At 35.5% G+C, this 20,343-nt stretch overlaps 1 protein-coding gene across 2 annotated transcripts; it reads left to right on the forward strand.

The window, feature by feature from the left end:
* The first annotated feature begins 1,022 nt into the window (after window positions 1-1,022).
* alpha-PheRS (phenylalanine--tRNA ligase alpha subunit) lies at window positions 1,023-14,592 on the forward strand. 2 transcript variants are annotated; one of them, XM_074134541.1, is made up of 6 exons: window positions 1,024-1,611; window positions 2,942-3,106; window positions 4,207-4,416; window positions 9,245-9,409; window positions 13,477-13,704; window positions 14,344-14,592. In XM_074134541.1, exons 1-6 carry the CDS (start codon window positions 1,093-1,095, stop codon window positions 14,542-14,544), a joined length of 1,488 nt encoding a protein of 495 aa, XP_073990642.1. In that variant the 5' UTR covers window positions 1,024-1,092; the 3' UTR covers window positions 14,545-14,592. The 2 variants fall into 2 exon arrangements, with proteins under 2 accessions (XP_073990643.1, XP_073990642.1); XM_074134542.1 differs by lacking the exon at window positions 9,245-9,409 and having other exon boundaries at window positions 1,023-1,611.
* The last annotated feature ends 5,751 nt before the right edge of the window (window positions 14,593-20,343 follow it).

The raw sequence follows: 20,343 nt of genomic DNA on the forward strand, positions 1-20,343 counted from the left end.
TGAAGTGCCCTGGGGTCAAACACAGCAAGGCTATGATGCCTTGGCTTTGTTAACAAAGAGCCAATGTGATACTGTGCTTGTGTAGAAATCAGATTACTCTGATCTCAAGCCTATTCACAATGCATGTTAGGTTCAGAAAGCATCTGTTTAAGGTGAGGCTTATTAGCTCGGATCCGTTGTGCAGATTGTGTCAGGAAGAGGAGGAAACGCCTCTTACTTGTTGTTCGATTGCGTTGCAATCGAGTGATTACGCTATGAAACCTTTGGATCTTTGAGTCCAAAGGAGATAGTAGTGCCAAAAGAACTAGTAGGGAAAGTCCTCAACCTCTGTAGTAGGGGAGGTTTCGTCTACTAGATCCAAAGGGGAAGTACAATAAGCCTCTTTTGGCTGCGGTGCCATTGGGCAGAGGTCCCGCCCCGCTATTTTATTCCTTATGCACACGGCTTTATCAATAAGTTCAGGTTAATGAAATCAGACTATTCCTTTATCAACAGTTCTTCTATATAAGGGAACTCTCAAAACCTTTCGATGACCAAAATATAAAGCAGGTTTCATTTAACTTAAGTTTGGATGTTATAAGAAGTAGATTGCTTTACGTATGATTAGATAAGCAGAACGCTGAAAAATATCAAAGATATGCTTCATAGGAAGCTTGTTCAGGAAGTGTACTTAAATAGATTTCATTCTCTGTCTGCTGTAAACTCCTATTTCAAAAATCATTTTAAAACACCTTTGTTGAATCCTTTTTATTTTGAATAATAACGCAATGATATTTCAACTCAACTATATAGAATTTTTTGTTAAAAATTCATTATATTACCATCTACGATTAATTTTACTTTTTTCTTGTTGCTATTAACGTTTAAAAAAGTGGAAATAATGTGTTGTCTTGACAATAAAATTTACTGTTATTTTCGGAAACTTTACATTGAGAGTAGTTAGAAATCTGTATATAATTTATCGAACATAATTCACTTAAATTAATCGATTATGAATCTTTCGATATTTAAACAGATGTGCATCAAGTGAAAGGTTATTAGTGTGTTACCTTTAAGGTACTCGTGGCTTTGTTGTTGTTACTTTAAATCAACATGACCGATAACTATGATAAGAATATTGAAAAAGTTATTGACATTTTACACAATAAAGAAAGTATTACTAGTATTGAACTATCCAGAATTTTAGAATTGTCACATAATACGGTAATTGGCATTATAAATAGTTTAAAAGCCAAAGGTAATGTGATCAAAATTGAACCCTCTACATGTGTGTCATGGGAATTAACAGATGAAGGAAATGATATTGTTGAAAATGGTAGCTACGAAGTGTTGATACATTCATATATTGCAAAGAATGGGCCAACGCCGTTGGCAGATGTTATGAAGAATGTTCCAAATAGTAAAATTGGATTTAGCAAAGCAATGGCAAATGGCTGGGTTAAAAAGGGTGCCTCTGCTGTTATCACAAAAGTTGTGGATACTGTTACTGATGATGTGAAAGTGTCTTTAGAGCTCATTAAGAATAAAAAGTATAACGGAGTGCCTCAAGAAAAGAAAAATGAATTTAAAAAGCGCAAACTTATTAAAGAATCGTCTGTGACTGTTTTTAAGGTATGTGTGAAACTTTTTTTAATTCAGTTGACTTTTTCTAAAGTTATCATGTTCTTTATTTTATTATTATTATTTTTTTTTTCTATGATCTTGTCTTCGATATTAACAAACCAATAAACATTTCAAATTTACTATAATTTATTTTCTCTTTAATTACCGAAATATTTAGTACTCAATGCCATTGTTTTTAACTTCGGTAATTTTTGGAGGCAGCTAAGTATCTCAATTTCAGCCCCTTATTCCATTTTCTATTCTCTGATGAGGTAAGAGAGTATTGACAGAGCACAGCCTTGCATAATTATCTCATTCTTTTTGTCTTTTTCTGTGCACATATTTAAAACTGATACATTTTGAAAGCCTGAGCGAAACATTGTTACGTTGCTCTGATATAATATCGTATTTATTTGTTAAGAACACTGAAGCTTAAGAGCTTTTTGTAGGGAATAGGGTGCAGAATGAGTTACATACAAATATATCAAAAAAAATTTCGATGTATAGAAATGAAGCAAAAACTTCAAATTTTTAACTAAATTATGTAAATTGCAATGCAAATTATACTACTAAATTTAATTTTCTTAAAACTGTTTAAGATTTAAAATGACACATCATAAAGTTAGCGGAACAGAAGCTATGTTTAATATGTGGATCATTTTCTACATACGTTCTTGATACATTTGATGAACATTAGAGTTCATGAAACAATGTAGGACAAAATGAGCAGCAACATCATTCAACATCTATGGTGAAAAGCGTGGGCAATGTTCAATATAAAAAAAAAAACTTTCCCCTTTTAATATAAAAATATTGTGAGATAGTTATGCATATTATATAAAATGCATTAAATTGGAAAATTAAAAGATCAAGTACATCTGTAGAACAGTCATAATTGAAGTTTAGAAACTAATCAACTCTCTGCTTGCGAGTATTGTGCATTGTAGCTATCAAATTATTCTTTATCCTTCTATTTTCTGTGCTTTTAAAACATCAGCTCGGTCAGTAGAACACAAAATATATCTAGAGAGTCCAGATTAAAAGCAACCGAATGACTCAAAAATTCAATTAGCCATGATAGAATGTTCATATTTCTCTTATTTCAAGCAGGCCCATCCATCGTAAGAGCATTCTCTTAAAATTTTTTAACTAGACGCCTTTTAATAAGAACCGTGATTTTTTTTTATCAGCCAAGAGTTTCTTTACTATAAACAAAAAAAATGTTGGAATCCTTGGTTTATTTTGCAAGAATTCTTCGGCAATTACACTATTTATGTTTTATGTTAAGAATTCAATGTTATTAAAAATATTAAATGAATTCTAATCCCCGAAATTTTAGGTACTTAAAGGCGAAGAGTTTGGTATGAGTTTAAAGAAGCTAGAAACGGAATTAACTCCTGAGATGATTGAATCCGAATCTTGGAGGGGTTTAGAATTCAAGAGTTACAATTTGGATGCGAAAGGTGTCAGACCATTTCATGGAAGCCTTCATCCTCTTATGAAAGTAAATGTTTTCCAACCATAAATAGTTTGTAAGTCATTGAAATTTTAGATGTTGTATATATTTACCTATCCACCGACCCCACGGTTCTTCGCACTACAAGTACCTGGACCTCCCTTTTTACTTTTTTGCCATTTGGCCATTCATGGATATACCTCCAGTAACTTCTGACACATATTCTCGAAAACTCTGTTTCGTACCACACTTCCTTCCAGTAGCGTTTTAGAAATCCTGCTTTGAGGTATTCTTTTGATATACCCAAACCACCTTTATTTGGTGCTGGATTACAAATGACACTGTGACACCAAATTTGGTTCTTTGAACAACTTTCAGAAGCCCCACGTTTCTTCTTATTCTCCAGTGCCCATTTTCGAGAGGGAGTTATAATAAATTTTTAATAACCAACTGTTTTTATGGTATAAGAGAATTTACTGAGGTAAACTGGAGACCTGGCGATTTTGAACTGAAGTGAATAGTATTATTGTCAGGTGTTCATTGTCGGTTCAGTTTGTAAATTATATTTCATTTATTTATTTATTTCTTAAATTATACCACAGCCATTTAATTTGTGTATATTATTTTATTAAAAAGACTTGAAATATTCTAACGTAGCTTTTGTATTTTTATACGTTCTGGCAATAAATAAATGAAAAAAATACAAATTTGATATACTCAACACTCAACCGATTAATTATGTATATGTATGTATATATAAAACGGGTTATTTTGTTCAGCAGTGAGTTCATATTTACAGAGTGCTAAATCTATTTTTTTCTTTTATTGTGAGCTAGTCTGACTTCAGTTCATACGCCAAGTCTAGAAATATAGAATCAGGTTCGATTGGTTTCCTACATTTTGTTAAAGTATGGTTCATTTTCCCTTTATGTTTTCTTCTCTTTTTTTCGCATTCTTTATTTTTTTTAGCTCGTAATGTCAAATGTTCTTTTATTTTGCATCATGCGGTTATATATGAAAAAAAACTGTCAGACGGACTCTCCTTCTCGTAATTTCTTCATTTATTTCGTAATCATTTTTGGTTACTTTTTTTTTTGTTAAGTATTATTATTCTTTATGATTAATTAATATGGATTTTTCTTTTAAAGGTACGAGACGAAATTAGATCTATATTTTTAGCAATGGGATTCTCTGAAATGAACACGGGAAATTATGTTGAAAGTAGTTTCTGGAACTTCGATGCTCTGTTTCAACCTCAACAGCATCCGGCCAGGGATGCCCACGACACTTTCTTTTTAACTAAACCTGCGACTGCGGTTTCTTTACCAAAATGTGGAATTGTGGATAGAGTTGAAGAGGTAAGTTGGTTATGGATTGAGGTAGACACCCGGAATTGTAGCACCCACTCTTACGTTCTCTTACTTAAGTAAGGGGAAATGTTTTCATGCAGGATTTTAAATTTTTCATTGGAGAAACATGTTTTTAACAAAGAAACATAGGTTTTTCAAAATATCCTGTAAGGTGGATTGATTGAATTGTTTATTGTAATAAATACAATTTAAAACAATTATCTGACTGCAGGCGTCACGCCATCCATCTAGTTGTTAGCGTGTTATTTTTATTTTTGTTTTAATATATTTAAAAAATACGTAACCAATGAATAAGATGGTACCAAATAAATTTAACAATGGAAAAAGAGAAAAAGCGATATACTTTCAACTTATAATTTCGATCAAACACTTCCCCGCCCTCATAGCTCTCATTAAATGTGCCTTTCCATAAAATTCGATTAATTACCAAGCTAAGAGTTAGTTCCTTCTTTTTATTAACATTTTATATGAGTAAAAATAAACATGTCATAGGAGAGGAAGAAGGTGTGTCTTGTGTTTTACGGAAAAAGAAACCTTAAATCACATTTTCTTAAACTGCTCTTTTTATAAATTTTATAGAGCAAAATATTTGAGTTTATATAAAGAAAACCATGTGCCCTCTTTATTGAATATATATAAAAAGGATCACTTAGTTCGCATATTTCAGTTTTTCAATAATTGAGCCGTTTATTTTGAAAGTGGGGCAAGTCCATTTTTGAAAAAAATGAAGATAATGGTAATTATAGATAAAACTTAGTATGATCTTTTTATCTGTAAACAATTTAGAGTCAAAAAAAATTCAGAATCCTAATATTTGGGAGATGGAAGTTTTAGCTCTTAACAATATTGTAAATATGTTTAATTTGAAAATGGTGCAAGTCCATCTTAGGTTGAAATTATTTAACCGTACAGCAAAATTTAACTCCGGTTGCTGTATGGTGAATGCATATGTGATGGTTTAACATCATGTCTGAAATGTAGGGTGTTTTTATCTATCTATCTTTGATATTGGTAATCGGTGATTGTACAATATTTCATAAAATTTATTATTATTTAATAATAATAAGTACATCTTAATTTTGTGTTTCGATAATAACACCAACATCCGGAAATCTTAATCTCTAATCTATTGGCTCTGAAAAACTGTAAATTGTATAACATTCGACTTATATTATCGGCTATCAAGTAAGTTGTGTTGTTTTGTGCTCGGTGTACGAAAAAAGTTTCATTATTTGAAAATTAATAACGGATTGTGGTTTATTTTATAAAAAGAAAAAATGGCTGAAACCGATTACAACGGTAATTATAACTCTGATGCATCTGAAAGTGAATTTGGTAGTTAACAAAAATAAAATAGAAATACTTTTCTGGGTAATAACGCCATTTAAATAAAATCCTCATTTGCAAATATTTTTATTATGTTTGTAGAAGTAAGACCCATGACAATCGGTAATAAAAGAAGAATCTTGGAATCAGAATCTGAATAAGGCAATTCAGACCAAAATGATTAAAAAAAAATTCAAAAAAATAAGAATAGTTGAACTATTGATTAGTATTTTGTTTTTATTGTTAAAAAAAGACTGTTACGACGAAATATTATCCATTTAAATCAATGATTAAAATAATTCATTAATTTTGAAAGTGAGGCAAGTCCATTTAGTTATAATAAAACCTTTATTTTTCTTAGCCAGCACTATAAACACTATTGGATTATAAACTTACATTATCTAATACCACAAAATACAAAAAATATGTCTATTAATATTTACCAATATTTTTAACTTTATTGAAACGCAAAACCTTAAATATCTCGAAATAACAAAAAATTGACTTGCCCCTCTTTCAAAATAAACGGCACAATTCATTAAAACTGAAGAATTTTTTAATAAATGATTAGTTTCTTTTAAATTATTGTATTTTACTTTAATTAAAAGATGTTTGTTTCGTAGGACAGTTTGATTTCTTTTTCTCTTCTATTGAACTGTAAATTTACTTTCATATATGTATAATTAGAACTGTCGGGTAGGATAGCTGCATAAGGGTAGATCGTCAAAAACTGTACGAAAAAGAGTAATGCTCAAAAACACCCAACTTTGACAATTTTTTTTCTTTTTTCTTGTAAAAAATAAAATTCCCAAATTATAGGGCAAATCCTCATTTACAAATGTATTTTTTTTGCAACAACCCAGATCTAATAGATTTCGAGAAAAAAGTTGTTGAAAATGACCAAAAAACGGCATTTTCAGATAATGTTGTTGTTGTTACCTTTTTTGTAAACAACGTAGCGCCCAAACGCGCGAACCGATTTTTATGATTTTTATGAGGTGTCATTCGATTCTGCATTTTATTTAGATGAGCCTTTTGGGGGTATAGACGCTGTACATCGAATGGGGGAGGAGTTAGCGTCATGTATGTAAGGCCCCTCCAAAGTTATTATTACTTATAACTCTGTAAATTTTAGCCCGATTTTGATAAAATTTGGTAGGATGAAAGGGTTAGGGCTCTCATAGGTAGCATTGAAGCGACGTTGTGTGCTCTTACACCTACCAAGGGGAAATTAGGCAATCAATTCAAATTATGGTCGCGTTAACCGATTTTCGTGAATGTTGTGTCATTTAATTCAAATTTTATGCAGATAAGCATTTTAGTGGTCTCAACACTGTGCACTGTAAATCGTTAAAATTCCAAACCTCTATATCTCTCTTTGAGGGCAATGATCTCTATTTTAAGGGCAATTTTCTGTACCAGTTGTTTAGGACGCAGACTGCACGATATCTGTTTGACATGTTTACTGCTAAGGGTGTACTGGACTTACGGACTACAAGGACTGTCCACTCCAGACTGTACATACCAACTTACAGGACTGCTACCTATCAGAATTCTTTTTTCATTACTTCCTGTAGACTGTGGAACGACCTACCAACGGACCTTACGAACAGGAAAACAATTTTTAATTTTAGATTTTTATTTTATAACTATTTATTTCAGGAATTTAGGAGGATATAGTTTATTTTATTTATTTTGTTGATTTCTAGTTGTGAAAGCATTTATTGTAAATAATTTTTTGTGAACAGCAGTGTAGATTTCATTTTATATTTTATTATTTTAACCGAGAGTTTTTTTGTGTTTATCATGTAAATTTTATTTATTTTTGTTGCTCTTAAGGGACATTAGTCCCAGGGCATAATAAATGTATCTTTCTTTCTTTCTTTCTTTGTATTGTTCAAATTTTAAAGAATTCTTTACGGAATTGTAGTGAATAGATTACTCTATAACTGTTACAAATAGCAATGTTTTAGTAGCAGTAGATATTGAGATATGGAAAGTTAAATTTTAGGGGTCGAGTAAATCGTTCAAATTTAAAACCTCTATATCTCTCTTCGTATTGTTCCGATTTTAATGATTTTTTTAGCGATTTGTAGAGAAAAGTCCTCTCTATAACTGGTATGAATATCAATGTTTTTGCGACAATAGTTATTGAGATACAATAGGTTAAATGTTGGAGGTTTGGTAATTCGTTCAAATTTCCAACCTCTATGTGTTCCTTTGGATCGTTCCGATTTCAATGAATTCAGTGCCGAATTGTAGAAAAAAGTTTGTTCTACAACTGGTACATATAGCAATATTATAGAGAATTGCAATGTTTTAGTAATAATGGTAAATAAGATATAGAAGGTTAAATAGAGGTTTTGCAAATCGTTCCAATTTGAAACCTCTATATCTCTCTTCTATTTGTACCGATTTTAATAAATTCTTTACCGAATTGTAGAGAAATGTTAGCTTCATAACTTCTATAAGCAGAAATGTTTTAGCGATAATAGCTTATGAGATATAGAAGGGTTGATTTTGGAGGTTGAGCAAATCGTTCAAATATCGAACTTCTATATCTGTATTCTTACTATCCCGAGTTTAATAAATTCTCATATTGCTATTAATAAATTTCTCTTAAATACTTAATTGTAGAGAAAAGTTTGCTCTATAACTGGTATAAATAGTATTTTTTTAGTGATAATAGTTTTTGAGAAACAGAAGGTTAAATTTTGAGGGAGTTGTAAATCGTTTAAATTTCATATCTCTATATTTCTCTTTGTACCGTTCCGATTTCAATGAATTCTTTACGGCATTGTAGAGAAAACTCTGGCCTATTGCTGGTACTTTCAGTTTAGAGAGTTATGTATAATCAACCAAAGTAGAAAATTATAGGGAATTGTATTTTTGGATTCCGTGTCTAAAATATATACGGCCTTTCTTGTGCAAAAGTTAAGTGAATGGATAGAAAACTCCTTAATAAAAACTTACAGTTTTAAAAAGTAAAGTAGAAGAGGTGATTAAACGCCAAAAGGTAAACAAATCATTAAGTACCCATCATTTCATTATTACTTCATTGATTTCATTTGAATAATTTTATTGCATTAACTTTTCATCATAATATTTATTATCATGAAGTGATATGTAAATGTGTTGGAACTACATTTTTGAAAATCGCGTAAAACTGAAAAAATCAATACTTTAGCATTTATAATTTTGAGTTAACTCTTGTGTAACTAATGCAATGCTACCAATGAGAAAAACGGAAATTCAGTTTGAGTTTCCTGTATTTTTCGTCTGTTTGCTAAATTTTTTTGTGAAACCGCCACAATCACATTAATTTACTCGCACATCTTATAATGGTTATAAGTAATCATTTTTATGTACAGAGAATTATATAATTTTGGTTAAGAAATGTAATTCATTGGGTATATTAATAGTACTTACTTTTTACAGTTTAATACAAAGTAATTGATTTAAAATGGGCATTTCTTTGTTTGAAAATTAGGTTCACAGCAAAGGTGCTTACGGCTCACTTGGCTACAACTGTGAATGGCATTTAAAAGAAGCGCTGAAAAACGTTCTCAGAACTCATACCACTGCTAATAGTGCCCGATTCTTGTACAATATAGGTCCTAAATTTCAGCCTGTAAAGGTGTTTAGCATAGACAAAGTGAGTTTTGTTTTCTGTGAATTATTGATTTCTTAATACGACAAAACCCTTTACAAATCAGGTAAACCCGTGTTCTATTTTTATGTATGTGATACCTAAAAATAAAGAATCTAATTAATTTGCATTAAAACTGTCCGGTAGGACAGTTGTATAAGGGTTGATCGTCAAAAAATGCACGAAAAAGCGTAACGTTGAAAAACACCCAACTTTGACAATTTTTTTCTCTTTTTCTATAAAAGATAAAATTCCCAAATTTTCTTTAAATTTAGGGCAAATTCTCCTTTATGACTTCAATTTATTTGCAACAACATTGATTAAATAGATTTGGAGAAAAAAGTTGCCGAAAATGAGCAAAAACAGCTTTTTCAAAAAATGTTCTTGTTCTTGTTGTTGTTACCTTTTTTGTAAACAACGTAGCGCCTAAACGCGCGAACCGATTTTCATGAATGATGTCATTCGATTCGGAATTTTATGTAGATGTGCTTTTTGGGGGTCTCGATGCTATACATCGAATGGGAGAGGAGTTAGCCCCCTTTATGTAAGGCCCCCTCCAAAATTATTATTATTAATTACTCTTTAAATTTTGGCCCAATTTTGATAAAATTTGGTAGGATGATAGGGTTAGGGCTCCCCTACGTAACATTAAAGCGACGATCTGCTCTTACACTAGTTAAGGGGAAGTATAGCAATCGTTTCAAATTATCGACACGTGAACCGATTTTCATGAATGAAGTGTCATTCGAATCAAAATTTTGTACAGATTTGCACTTTCTGCAAAACTCTCCTCATAAGGAGGGGAGTTTGCCCCACCCAAGTAAGGCCCTTTCTAAATCTATTATTACCAATATTTCTATAACGCTTAGTCCGATTTTGATAAAATTTAGCACGAAGAAATGGTTAAAGCTCCTCTACGTGCCTGTGAAGTGCCATCATGCTCTTACACCTTCTAAGAGGAAGTATTACAATCGTTAAAATTATCAATGAGTAAACCGATTTACATCAATCAATTGTCGTTCGATTCAAAATCTTTGTCTCTTTGCCTTTTAGGGAGAAGTACTGTAATCGCAGTTTATTTTACTTACTCCTCTTAAAAGGAAGTGCTGAAATCGCAGTTTAATTTCGCTATTTACGTACAAATACTTTCCTATTTCATTCAAAACTCTTTCTAAAAAAATTGTTATTGAGGATGGTTTGGAGACCACAACTATAATCATTCTTTAAAAAGACCTCTCCAGTGGTAGTTACGGTTCCGACTTAACACCTTTTCAGGTTATAATGATAAAATTAAAATTTATTATTCCCAGTTTTAATAAAATCTGTAAAGCAGATATGTAACTTTGCAAAACATAAAAAAAGGAAAATCTATCCAAAAGGTACAAAAATCTCCTTAACAAAAACTTGCAGTTTAAAAAGTTAAGTATAAGGGTTGAATAAACGCTAAAAGGTACACAAATCAGCAAGTACCCAACATTTCATTAATACTTCATTGATATTATTTTAAGTAATTTTACTACATTAATTTTCATTAGTATTCTTTTGAATTTATTAGATGTCACAGACCCTTATGCTGGCCAGTTCGTTCATTTTTTTTTTTTTTTTTATGATTTAAGTCGGGTCAACATCTGAGGTTATTGGCGCCCGGAGCTTTTTTCAGTGGATTAATTAGCTGTCATAAAAATATGCATATCTTATTTATCTTATATTCCAAATATACAACACTGAGGGAAGAAAACCTAGATTGAGAATGTAATTGAAGAAAACTATATTATTTTCTATTAGGCCAGATTAATTATTACCCATTATTATAAACATTTGACTACTGCATAAAGTAACAATTACTTTAATCGAAGAATAAACTTAAGCCGACGATTTTTATTTAAAAATAAAAATAAAAAAATGAAATCATTGATGAATGTTGGTGTAAGCATTTTTTTAAAAAAGTTGTTGAATTTTTAGCCTCATATCTTTTTTTGATTTTTAAAAATAAAGTTTTTCTTTTTAACCTGTGATTAATAGTTTGTTGATTAGATATTAGTCAAACTATGTTAAATGGTGTTCTACTTGAACAAATATTTTGTAGATTAAAATGGCCAGCATAAGGGTCTGTGACATCTAATAAATTCAAAAGAATATTAATGAAAATTAATGTAGTAAAATTACTTAAAATAATATCAATGAAGTATTAATGAAATGTTGGGTACTTGTTGATTTGTGTACCTTTTAGCGTTTAATCAACCCTTATACTTAACTTTTTAAACTGTATGTTTTTGTTAAGGAGTTTAGAATTTAATTCGTCGTTTAATTCGAGAAGTGTTTAATTTATAATAAAAATTCTCATTCTTACCAGAGCAAGCAGTAAATTCTAGTAAAGTGGACAAATATCCCTTATTGTCATCTTTAAATTTCCATTTATTATAAAATATATATACATATACCCTCCATTGAAGTTTAAACATTCATGTAAATAAGCGTTTAATTTGTTTGTTTGTTTGAAATAATCTTTCTTAAATAAAGCCAGCGAATTCACAAAGCGAATCAGCGTAACACTAATTCCATCAAGATATGGACAGTTAATAGTTGGAATAGTACTTTTTGGTAATGGAGTACGACACGGTATTTAAAAAAATATTAGTTTATACATAGTAAGATCATGTATAATAATATGAAGCCTTTCACAATCTTTAGGCTACTCTTTGTTGTAAGTTAACTGAGGATTTTCATTATGCTTTATGCAATACTTAATAAATTAAGGTTTTGATAAAAGAAATTCAGAAAATAATTTTTAAGAAACTAATTACATAGTTTACAGACCGCAAATTCGCAATCAATCCAAATTAGAGGTGTAGTCCATTAAAACCACTATAAAATAAAACATTTTTAGTAAATTAGTCAACTGTTTCCTCGTACGAGTTTATGTAGCCATTTATGTAGCTAAAATGTTGGAAGTGCTACTCTGAAAACAGGTAATTAATTTATTTCCTTTTTTCATTTTGATATAGTCCTCAGGGAAGAAGAAATCTGTGAAACGCAACCATTTTTTAATTGGTGGATAAGATCTTATTATTTTTTGAAGATTCTGGCATTTAAAAACTTAGTGTTATTCCGTGCGAAATTCGGCGTGTTAACATATTAATATGACTTCATATGAATAGTATCTTTACTGTTATAATTTTTAGCTAGACCTATTTGTAGAGAAATTGTAAAGAAATTGTTAGATAATGGATGTACTTTTTTAATTCTTAATAACTTAAAAAAATTAGATTAGCCAATGGCGAACATAAAAATTATTGTGTATCAACTCCTTTTCAGTAGATTCCATTGACTGTAATTTATTTTCAAAGAATTCTATTTGCTTGAAATCTTGTCTAATTTTTTGTTTGAGATGAAAAGAATTTTATAGTTCTTAAATCTGCTGCCTTAAGCTCTAGTCGTGAAAATTAGACCAAGGAATTTATTTTTCAGACCACATGATATTTGTCTACCACTAAAAATAATCTCTCTCTCTATCCGCTCTATCTCTAAACATCTTGCTGAGGGATAACTTATAATGCCCATAGCATCCCGAAAAAATTGAACAATAACCTTGAGGGAAGCTCTAATTTTGTATAACTGTTCCGCCTAAAAATTTCTCATGATTCAGTTATAAAATGGATAGATTTTCCTTCTCTGTCTCTCAGACTAAAAAAGGGGCTGGCATGAGCCCTATTAGGCTAAATAGATCCTTAAACCAGTAAGGGACTTAACAAGGAATCTGAGAGGCAAAATATTGAGTACAATATTTTAATTAGCCCTGTCCGACCTCTATATAATCTGCATTTTAGACTGCTGACCACTCACTAAGTTGATCTGTAGAGATAATGCTGTTTTACTGTCCACTACTGGATTTTTATCATCTGAATTTATCAGTAATATCTGAGGTAATCAGTTAATATGCCAATCAGTTCTATCGTTCACCATTCTTTCTTAAAAGTCAATCTGAAAAGAATAAGAGTGTTAAATAACTAATGTCATCTATCAAGCCTTAAAAGTATTGAATCATTAGTTTTTTAATTCTTTTGTTTTGACAGGTATACCGCAACGAAACGCTCGACACTACGCATCTGGCCGAGTTCCATCAAGTCGAAGGTATAGTTGCCGATTATGGAATTAGTCTAGGCCATCTGATTGGTGTGATAAACGACTTTTTCTGTCGAATGGGCTTGCCAAGAGTTCGCTTCAAACCGGCTTACAATCCGTACACAGAACCATCAATGGAAATATTTTGCTATCATATTGGTCTAGGAAAGTGGATTGAGGTAAATATTGCTGGACTCAGTTTATTTTATTTTTGTCACAATGACATTGCTACCAAAATATGTCTGGGTTCTCAGTCTTACCTTTGTAAGAGAAAGATTGTTCACAGCAGTTATTCAAATTTGAGTTTTCATCAGAAATACAAGTTAGAGGCATTTTTATGGACCAGAAACTAAAAATAAAAAAATCGGTCTGGAAATTAAACTTGACTAGTACTCGACTAGTGAGTTTCCGTATCTCTCTTATTTTTAAAGTAAAAAGTTTAATTTTCTGGTGAGTGTACTTAATATACCTTTAAAGAATCGGACAGTATTCATTTACTTTATCGTAATTACTGAAAACGTGAAAATTTGCACACTTGCAAATTCCTTCCTCTTACGTGAAGTTCAGAAAATAGGTACTTATTGATAATGGAATCACGCGCATAGAATCCATTGCGCGCAAACAGACCTGATTCTATTATACATAAATATTTTAAATAATTCATTCATTTTTTTTTTTCCGGCGCATCGACATCTTGGTCATTAACGCCAATTCATTCATATTAAATCATAAAATGAGTCATTGGTTTAAGTGAGTTAATTAGTCATTAAAATGTAATTGTTGAAATGATTATTCTAACTCCAATTAATTTTGTACAGGTTGGAAATTCTGGTATGTTTCGGCCGGAGATGCTACGATCACTTGGCTTGCCCCCAGGCGTTGCGGTTCTTGGATGGGGACTCTCTCTAGAAAGACCAGCCATGATAAAATTTGGATTTGACAATATAAGAGAGCTTGTGGGACCTAGAGTTAGTTTAAGAACGATACATGATAATCCAATGTGTCGATTCAATACTTAAATAATTTATACTATTCTTATAAATAAATAAAAAATGACACACATTTAAGATTTAACTTTTACTTCACCTGTTTAATTTATTTATATTTATTTATTTTGCCAATACAAAATATAGGGTCGTCTGGAAAATAATGCAAAATTGGAGGTTTGTCAAATTGCAATAATCTACATTGTGAATTGTTTACGATTAATGAATCATTCTTATTATAAGAATGTAAACAGTAAGATTAAGATTAAGATTAAGATAGTAGATGGGACGGGACCTATGCCCCAAGGCACCGCAGCCACAGAAGACTTATTGTGCCAGTCCCTTCTTAGTTCTAGTAGGCGAACCCTCCCCTCCTAAAGAGGTCAAGGACTTTCCGTACTAGTTCTTTTTGCGCTACTATCTCCTTCGGCCTCAACGTTCCAAAGGTTTCATAGCGCAAACGTTCGATTGCAGGGGTTGAGCGACCAAAGTCAGTAACAGGCCGCCACTGCATAAACAAAAGGGGCGGTATCTACCTGTGGCAGAGAAGGAAGGCCTAGATTGTTCTAGGGGTTAAGCGACCAAAGTCGGTATCAGGCCACCACTGTGTAGACAAAAGGGCCGGTCTCTATCTGAACTAGAAAGGAAAGGGCTGGATTGTTCAAGGAGTTAGTGACCTGTGTAAAAGCCAGCTAAGAGAAAGGCCTCAGTTGGGGTGGTGGCATATGTGTTTTCCCAGCCAGTGATTGACAGGTAGGAGCGAGACAGAGAGTAGGAGGGGGGCGGCCCCAGCTGAGGTGGTGGCAGTATGTTTTCTCCAGCCAATGAACGTCAGGAGGGCGTGGAAACTTATGCTCAGAGAGTTGGAGGAGGGCAGTCCCAGTTGGAGGGAGGCACGCAGTTAAAAGGAGGCAGACACAGCTGGAGAAGTCAGTTTTTAGAGTTTTTAAGGAGTTTTTAATCGAGTTCTAAGAGTTTTACAGTCTTGTAGTTTCTAGTCAGTCAGTGAGTTTTGGAGTTAGTTTTGGAGAGTCAGTGTTGAGACATAGTTAGAGAGAGTCAGTGTTGTGGAGTGCTTCAGTGGTAGCTAGTTGGGCAATTAGTCAGTTGATGAGTAGAGCTGTGTTAGTGCAGCTGAGCCTAGTGCAATTCGGTGCAGTGCGGACCAGGGGTCAGTCGTGGAACAGCTTTGTGGCGTTACGTAGTGAGTAAGTAACAGTAAACTGTTGTGACTGTTGTAAATGGTGACTGTAATGAATAGCGTTAGTTGCTAGTCAATGTTCATGTTAGTTAATGTTAATGTGTGAATAAATCAGGTTATTACTTACAACTTTAGCGAGTTTTATTATTTAATCAAACCCACATAATATTAAAATAACTAGTGGCAGGCACTAGTTGTGTAAGTAAAGTTTTTTTTTGCAATCGAACAACAGGTGAGAGGCCGTTTCCTCCTCTTCCTGACATAATCTGCACAACGGCTCCGAGCTGATAAGCCCCACCTTGCGCAGATGCTTCTTGAACCTACCGTGCCCCGTGAATAGGCCTGTAATCAGAGTAATCTGATTTCTGCCCAAACACAGGGTCTCTTTGGATCTTTGCTTACACAGCCAAGGCATCAAGGTCTTGCTGTGTTTAACCCCAGGACACATCACCCAGTTCTTTTCGTGCTCCCTCCAGATCCAATCTCTAAGAGCCGCGCGAACCGAACCCCTGGTGATCCCCAGGATAGGTTCTGGACCGATGAAAGAAGTGTTAGCCCCATTCCTGGCCAGATAATCAGCTTTTTCATTCCCTTCAATACCCACATGACCCGGCACCCATTCCAACCGAACTTTGTTGTGCCGCGCCAGTAGTTCTAGGGCCTTCCTGCATTCCCAGACCAGGGAAGAGGTGATTCTGAAGGATACGAAAGCCTTCAGTGCAGCCTGGCTGTCCGAAAAGATGCGAATCTCCCTATTTCTAGGTTCCATCCGCAGGTTTTCCTCAGCGCATATTTTAATAGCAAAAACCTCGGCCTGGAAGACTGTGGCGTATCTCCCAAGAGATCTCTCAATGAGTACCTCGGGTTTAACCCCATACACTTTAGACCCAGTCCCACAGTCCATCTTGGAGCCATCGGTAAACCAAATGCCTCCCTTCCGGTGCTGATCCGTCCAGTTTACCCTCCATTCAGTCCTCGGTTTAATACACACCTGAAAAGGAGTCTCGAAACTGTATTTAGGACAGATACTGCCCCTGCCATGTCAATAACCGGCCCAGGGTCGACCTTATCTGAAATAATCATATGGCCAATGCAGGAACTTATACGCCTCCATTGCCCATTGCTCGCCATTCTGTACGCACTGGCCCTTGCCTCCGCCTGAATAACATATTGAAGCGGAGCCAACCCCAGAAGTACCTCCAGCGCCGCAGTAGGGGTGCTACTAAAGGCCCCCGTGATCATCAGACAGGCCAGTCTCTGCACCCTTGCTAGAGCCTTAATTGCCGTCTGTTGTTCAGTCTTCCTCCACCACACCACTGAACCGTAGGTGATGATAGGTATGACTGTACGTGTGTAGAGCCAGTGGGTCATCTTTGGGCTAAGACCCCATGTCTTCCCACAGGTTCTAGTTATTCCACAAAGGGCCTGTTTAGCCCTTAATGTAACTCTCTCTATCTGCGCCTTCCAAGTGAGTCTGGTATCCAGGACAATGCCCAAATTCTTGACCTCACCCGACACATCCAGAGTTTTACCAAAAAATCGAAGGTTTTTGTAGCTCTCCTTGACCCTTCTCCTTGTAAAGGGAACCAGAGTAGTTTTAGAAGGGTTCACTGAAAGCTCTACCCTTCTACACCAATTTTCTATAACCTTGAGAGCTTCCTGCATGAGTTCAGCCACGATTGTCTCATGTCTACCCCTGACCACTACAGAAATATCATCTGCATAGCCAAGGACCGAGAACCCACGAAGGTTTAGCACCTCAAGTAACTCATCTACGACCATACACCAAAGGAGCGGGGATAGAACCCCCCCTGAGGGCACCCCCTAACTGTCGTTAACTCCAGCGATTCCCCAAAAAGGGTCGCTGTAATTCTCCTTGACGATAGCATGTTACAGATCCATCTTGAAACAGTGGACTCTACTCCATGTCTATCCATCGCCAAGGCAATTGAACTGTAGGTAGTGTTGCTGAAGGCACCCTCAATATCCAGAAACACGCCCACAGCTGTCTCCTTGCAAAATACCGAAGCCTCCAACTCCTTAACCAGGTAATGGAGGGCTGTCTCGCAAGATTTGCCTGTTTGGTAGGCATGCTGATTGGCATGCAGAGGCCGTTGCTTTAAATCCACCTCCTTAATATACATGTCAATCAGTTTTTCTAGCACCTTCAACATGAACGATGTTAGACTAATTGGTCTAAATTCCTTCGCCTGGGTATGAGTTCTCTTCCCGGGCTTTGGAATAAAGATGATTTTTACAGGCCTCCATGCCCTAGGGACATGGTTGAGTGCCAAGCATGCCCTCATTATCCTGCATAAAATAGGAGTAATTAAATCTTTCCCCTGCTGCAAAAGGGCAGGGAAAATGCCATCAGGACCCGGGGATTTATAGGGCTTAAAATAGTTGACAGCCCAGACCACCTTATTGTAGGTAATGCAGTATTTAGCCACGGCCCAGGTTTCCCTGGTCCCCCGACACCTATCGGGTCCCAGAGTATCCTCACCTTGCTGTCCTGACTCAATTACCTTCGAATCGGGAAAATGAGTTCTCAAGAGACACTCCAATGTGTCTCTCCCCGATTTGGTAAAAATCCCTTCCTCGTTCCTGATGGTACCCAGGGCACCCCCTGGACTTTTTGATATTATGCGATGGAGCCTAGCCCCCTCCGAGGTCATCTCTACCTCTTCACAGAGCTTCCTCCAAGCATCTCTTTTAGCCTTTCTAATGGCTATGTTGTAAGAAGTTAGGGCCTCACGGTACTCCTTCCATGTACCCCTTCTTTTAGCTACATTGAACAGTTTCCTAACTTTACTGCGGAGCTCCTTCAGCTGGTTACTCCACCAGCCTACTTTCCTGTTAGATGTCATCACTGTCTCCGCACAATTCTCCCAGTAGGCCTCCTTGATGACGCCCTGAAGTCTCTCAGCAGCTTCATCAATGTCCATCCGGGTCCTAAAGTTATTGTTGACTGTACCAATGTTTGCGCTGAGATCCCGTCTAAACGAGTCCCAGTCTGTTCTCCTAGGGTTTCTGTAAGTAACCACCTCCTTACAGTCCAACCCAATGTCGAACCTAATGTACATGTGATCCGAAAGTGAGGGGACCCCCGACACATGCCAGTTCCTAACAAGGGTCGATACAAAATTAGTTCCCAAAGTTAGGTCGATCACTTCCCTACGAATAGAGTTGTGGAAGGTGGGTTCTTCTCCCTCATTTATAACATGCAAATTATTCGCACTAATGAAGTCCAGAAGATACTTACCTCTCTGATTGGTTCCTGAGCTGCCCCATACCTCGTTATGGGAATTAGCATCACACCCAATCAGTAGTTGCAGTCCTCTCTCCCTACACCGGTTGGTCAGATCCTGCATCTCCTCCGATGGGGGAGGGACTGTAGAGTCATATGGAAGGTAAGTCGAGACCACGACAATCTCCCTGGCCTCCGTATCCACATGTAGCTTCACCTTTATTGCGGTCTGGTCTCTGAAACAAAATTCCATTAGCAGTAAAGAGGTAATGTTTTCCCTAACAAAAATACATGTCCTGGGATTGTCAAGGTTATGGTCATAATAAATCTTACCTTTCGCTTCGCCAAGTCCTGCAATTCGCCCTCGTACCAGCCAGGGTTCCTGGATGAGGACAATGGCGATATCTTCCTCCTCGATGAATTTTACTAGAGCTGCAGACGCCCCTCTACTGTGATGGAGGTTCACCTGAAGCAACCTCCATCGATTCAGGGGGGTCATGAGCTGCAGCACCAGTAGAAGTCTTCGAAACTACCCTGAGTCTGACCACTTCGAGTCCTAGAAAAACCTCGAAGTTAGTCCCCTTCAACCTACTCAGGGCCTGTTCCGATATTTCGAACACAAGAGTTTGACCCTTGGGCTCGATTTTCCTATTTAAGAGCCTCCATTCCGCTATATCCAAGCCCTCGTTTTGAACGAGCAGCTTGTCCAAAATAACGGACGGAGTGGTATTCTTGAAAGCGCCAGGTACCCACATAGCCACCTTAGCCGCCCTCACGATATCTCTGGCAGGACCCACCCTCAGCTTAGCTCCCTCACCCAACCGGAGCTCCGGAACCACCCTCTCTAACCAAAGTCTCGCATCCTCACCCTCGCAAGCGAGAATGAGTGCACCTTTGGAGAGAAAGCAGCTCCGAAACTGGGGTCCGATGCTGCCAGTACATTTCTCACTACAGATCTCCTCCACCAATTTCTGCTGAAGAAGATCCGCTTGCTCCTCCGACAAAAAGTCATTCGGATAGGAGTCAAGAACGATGGCCATCTTTTGAGCACAGAGAGCGTCCCTGAAGGAGCCCGTAGGCCTTTCCTCTGGGAGTTTCACTCTCTTGCTACCCTGCGCCACCGCCTTCTCCGACGCCGAACTTGGAGTACTGACCTCCGACCTAGTCCTCTTAGGGGTCTGACTTGATTTTGCCAATACATATTTACAAAATATAGGAAAATAATGCAAAATTGGAGGTTTGTCAAATTGCAATAATCTACATCTGAATTGTTTACGATTAATGAATCATTCTTATTATAAGAATGTAAACAGTAACTTAACCATCTTTAAAAAATAATGTTTACCATCATAGCTTTTTGCCACTTGTCTATAATTCAGTCTTT

The sequence above is a fragment of the Rhodnius prolixus genome, unplaced genomic scaffold, assembly GCF_049639745.1.
Source record: "Rhodnius prolixus isolate KJV_2025 unplaced genomic scaffold, Rpr scaffold_16, whole genome shotgun sequence".
In the NCBI taxonomy this organism is placed as follows: domain Eukaryota; kingdom Metazoa; phylum Arthropoda; class Insecta; order Hemiptera; family Reduviidae; genus Rhodnius; species Rhodnius prolixus.

Bases quoted from the DNA above. Each gene is read 5' to 3' on its own strand.
- alpha-PheRS (XM_074134541.1), top strand. From the start codon at position 1,093: ATGACCGATAACTATGATAAGAATATTGAAAAAGTTATTGACATTTTA. The intron at 1,612-2,941 runs GTATGTGTGAAA...CCGAAATTTTAG, and splicing joins CGTCTGTGACTGTTTTTAAG to GTACTTAAAGGCGAAGAGTT. The intron at 4,417-9,244 runs GTAAGTTGGTTA...TTTGAAAATTAG, and splicing joins TTGTGGATAGAGTTGAAGAG to GTTCACAGCAAAGGTGCTTA.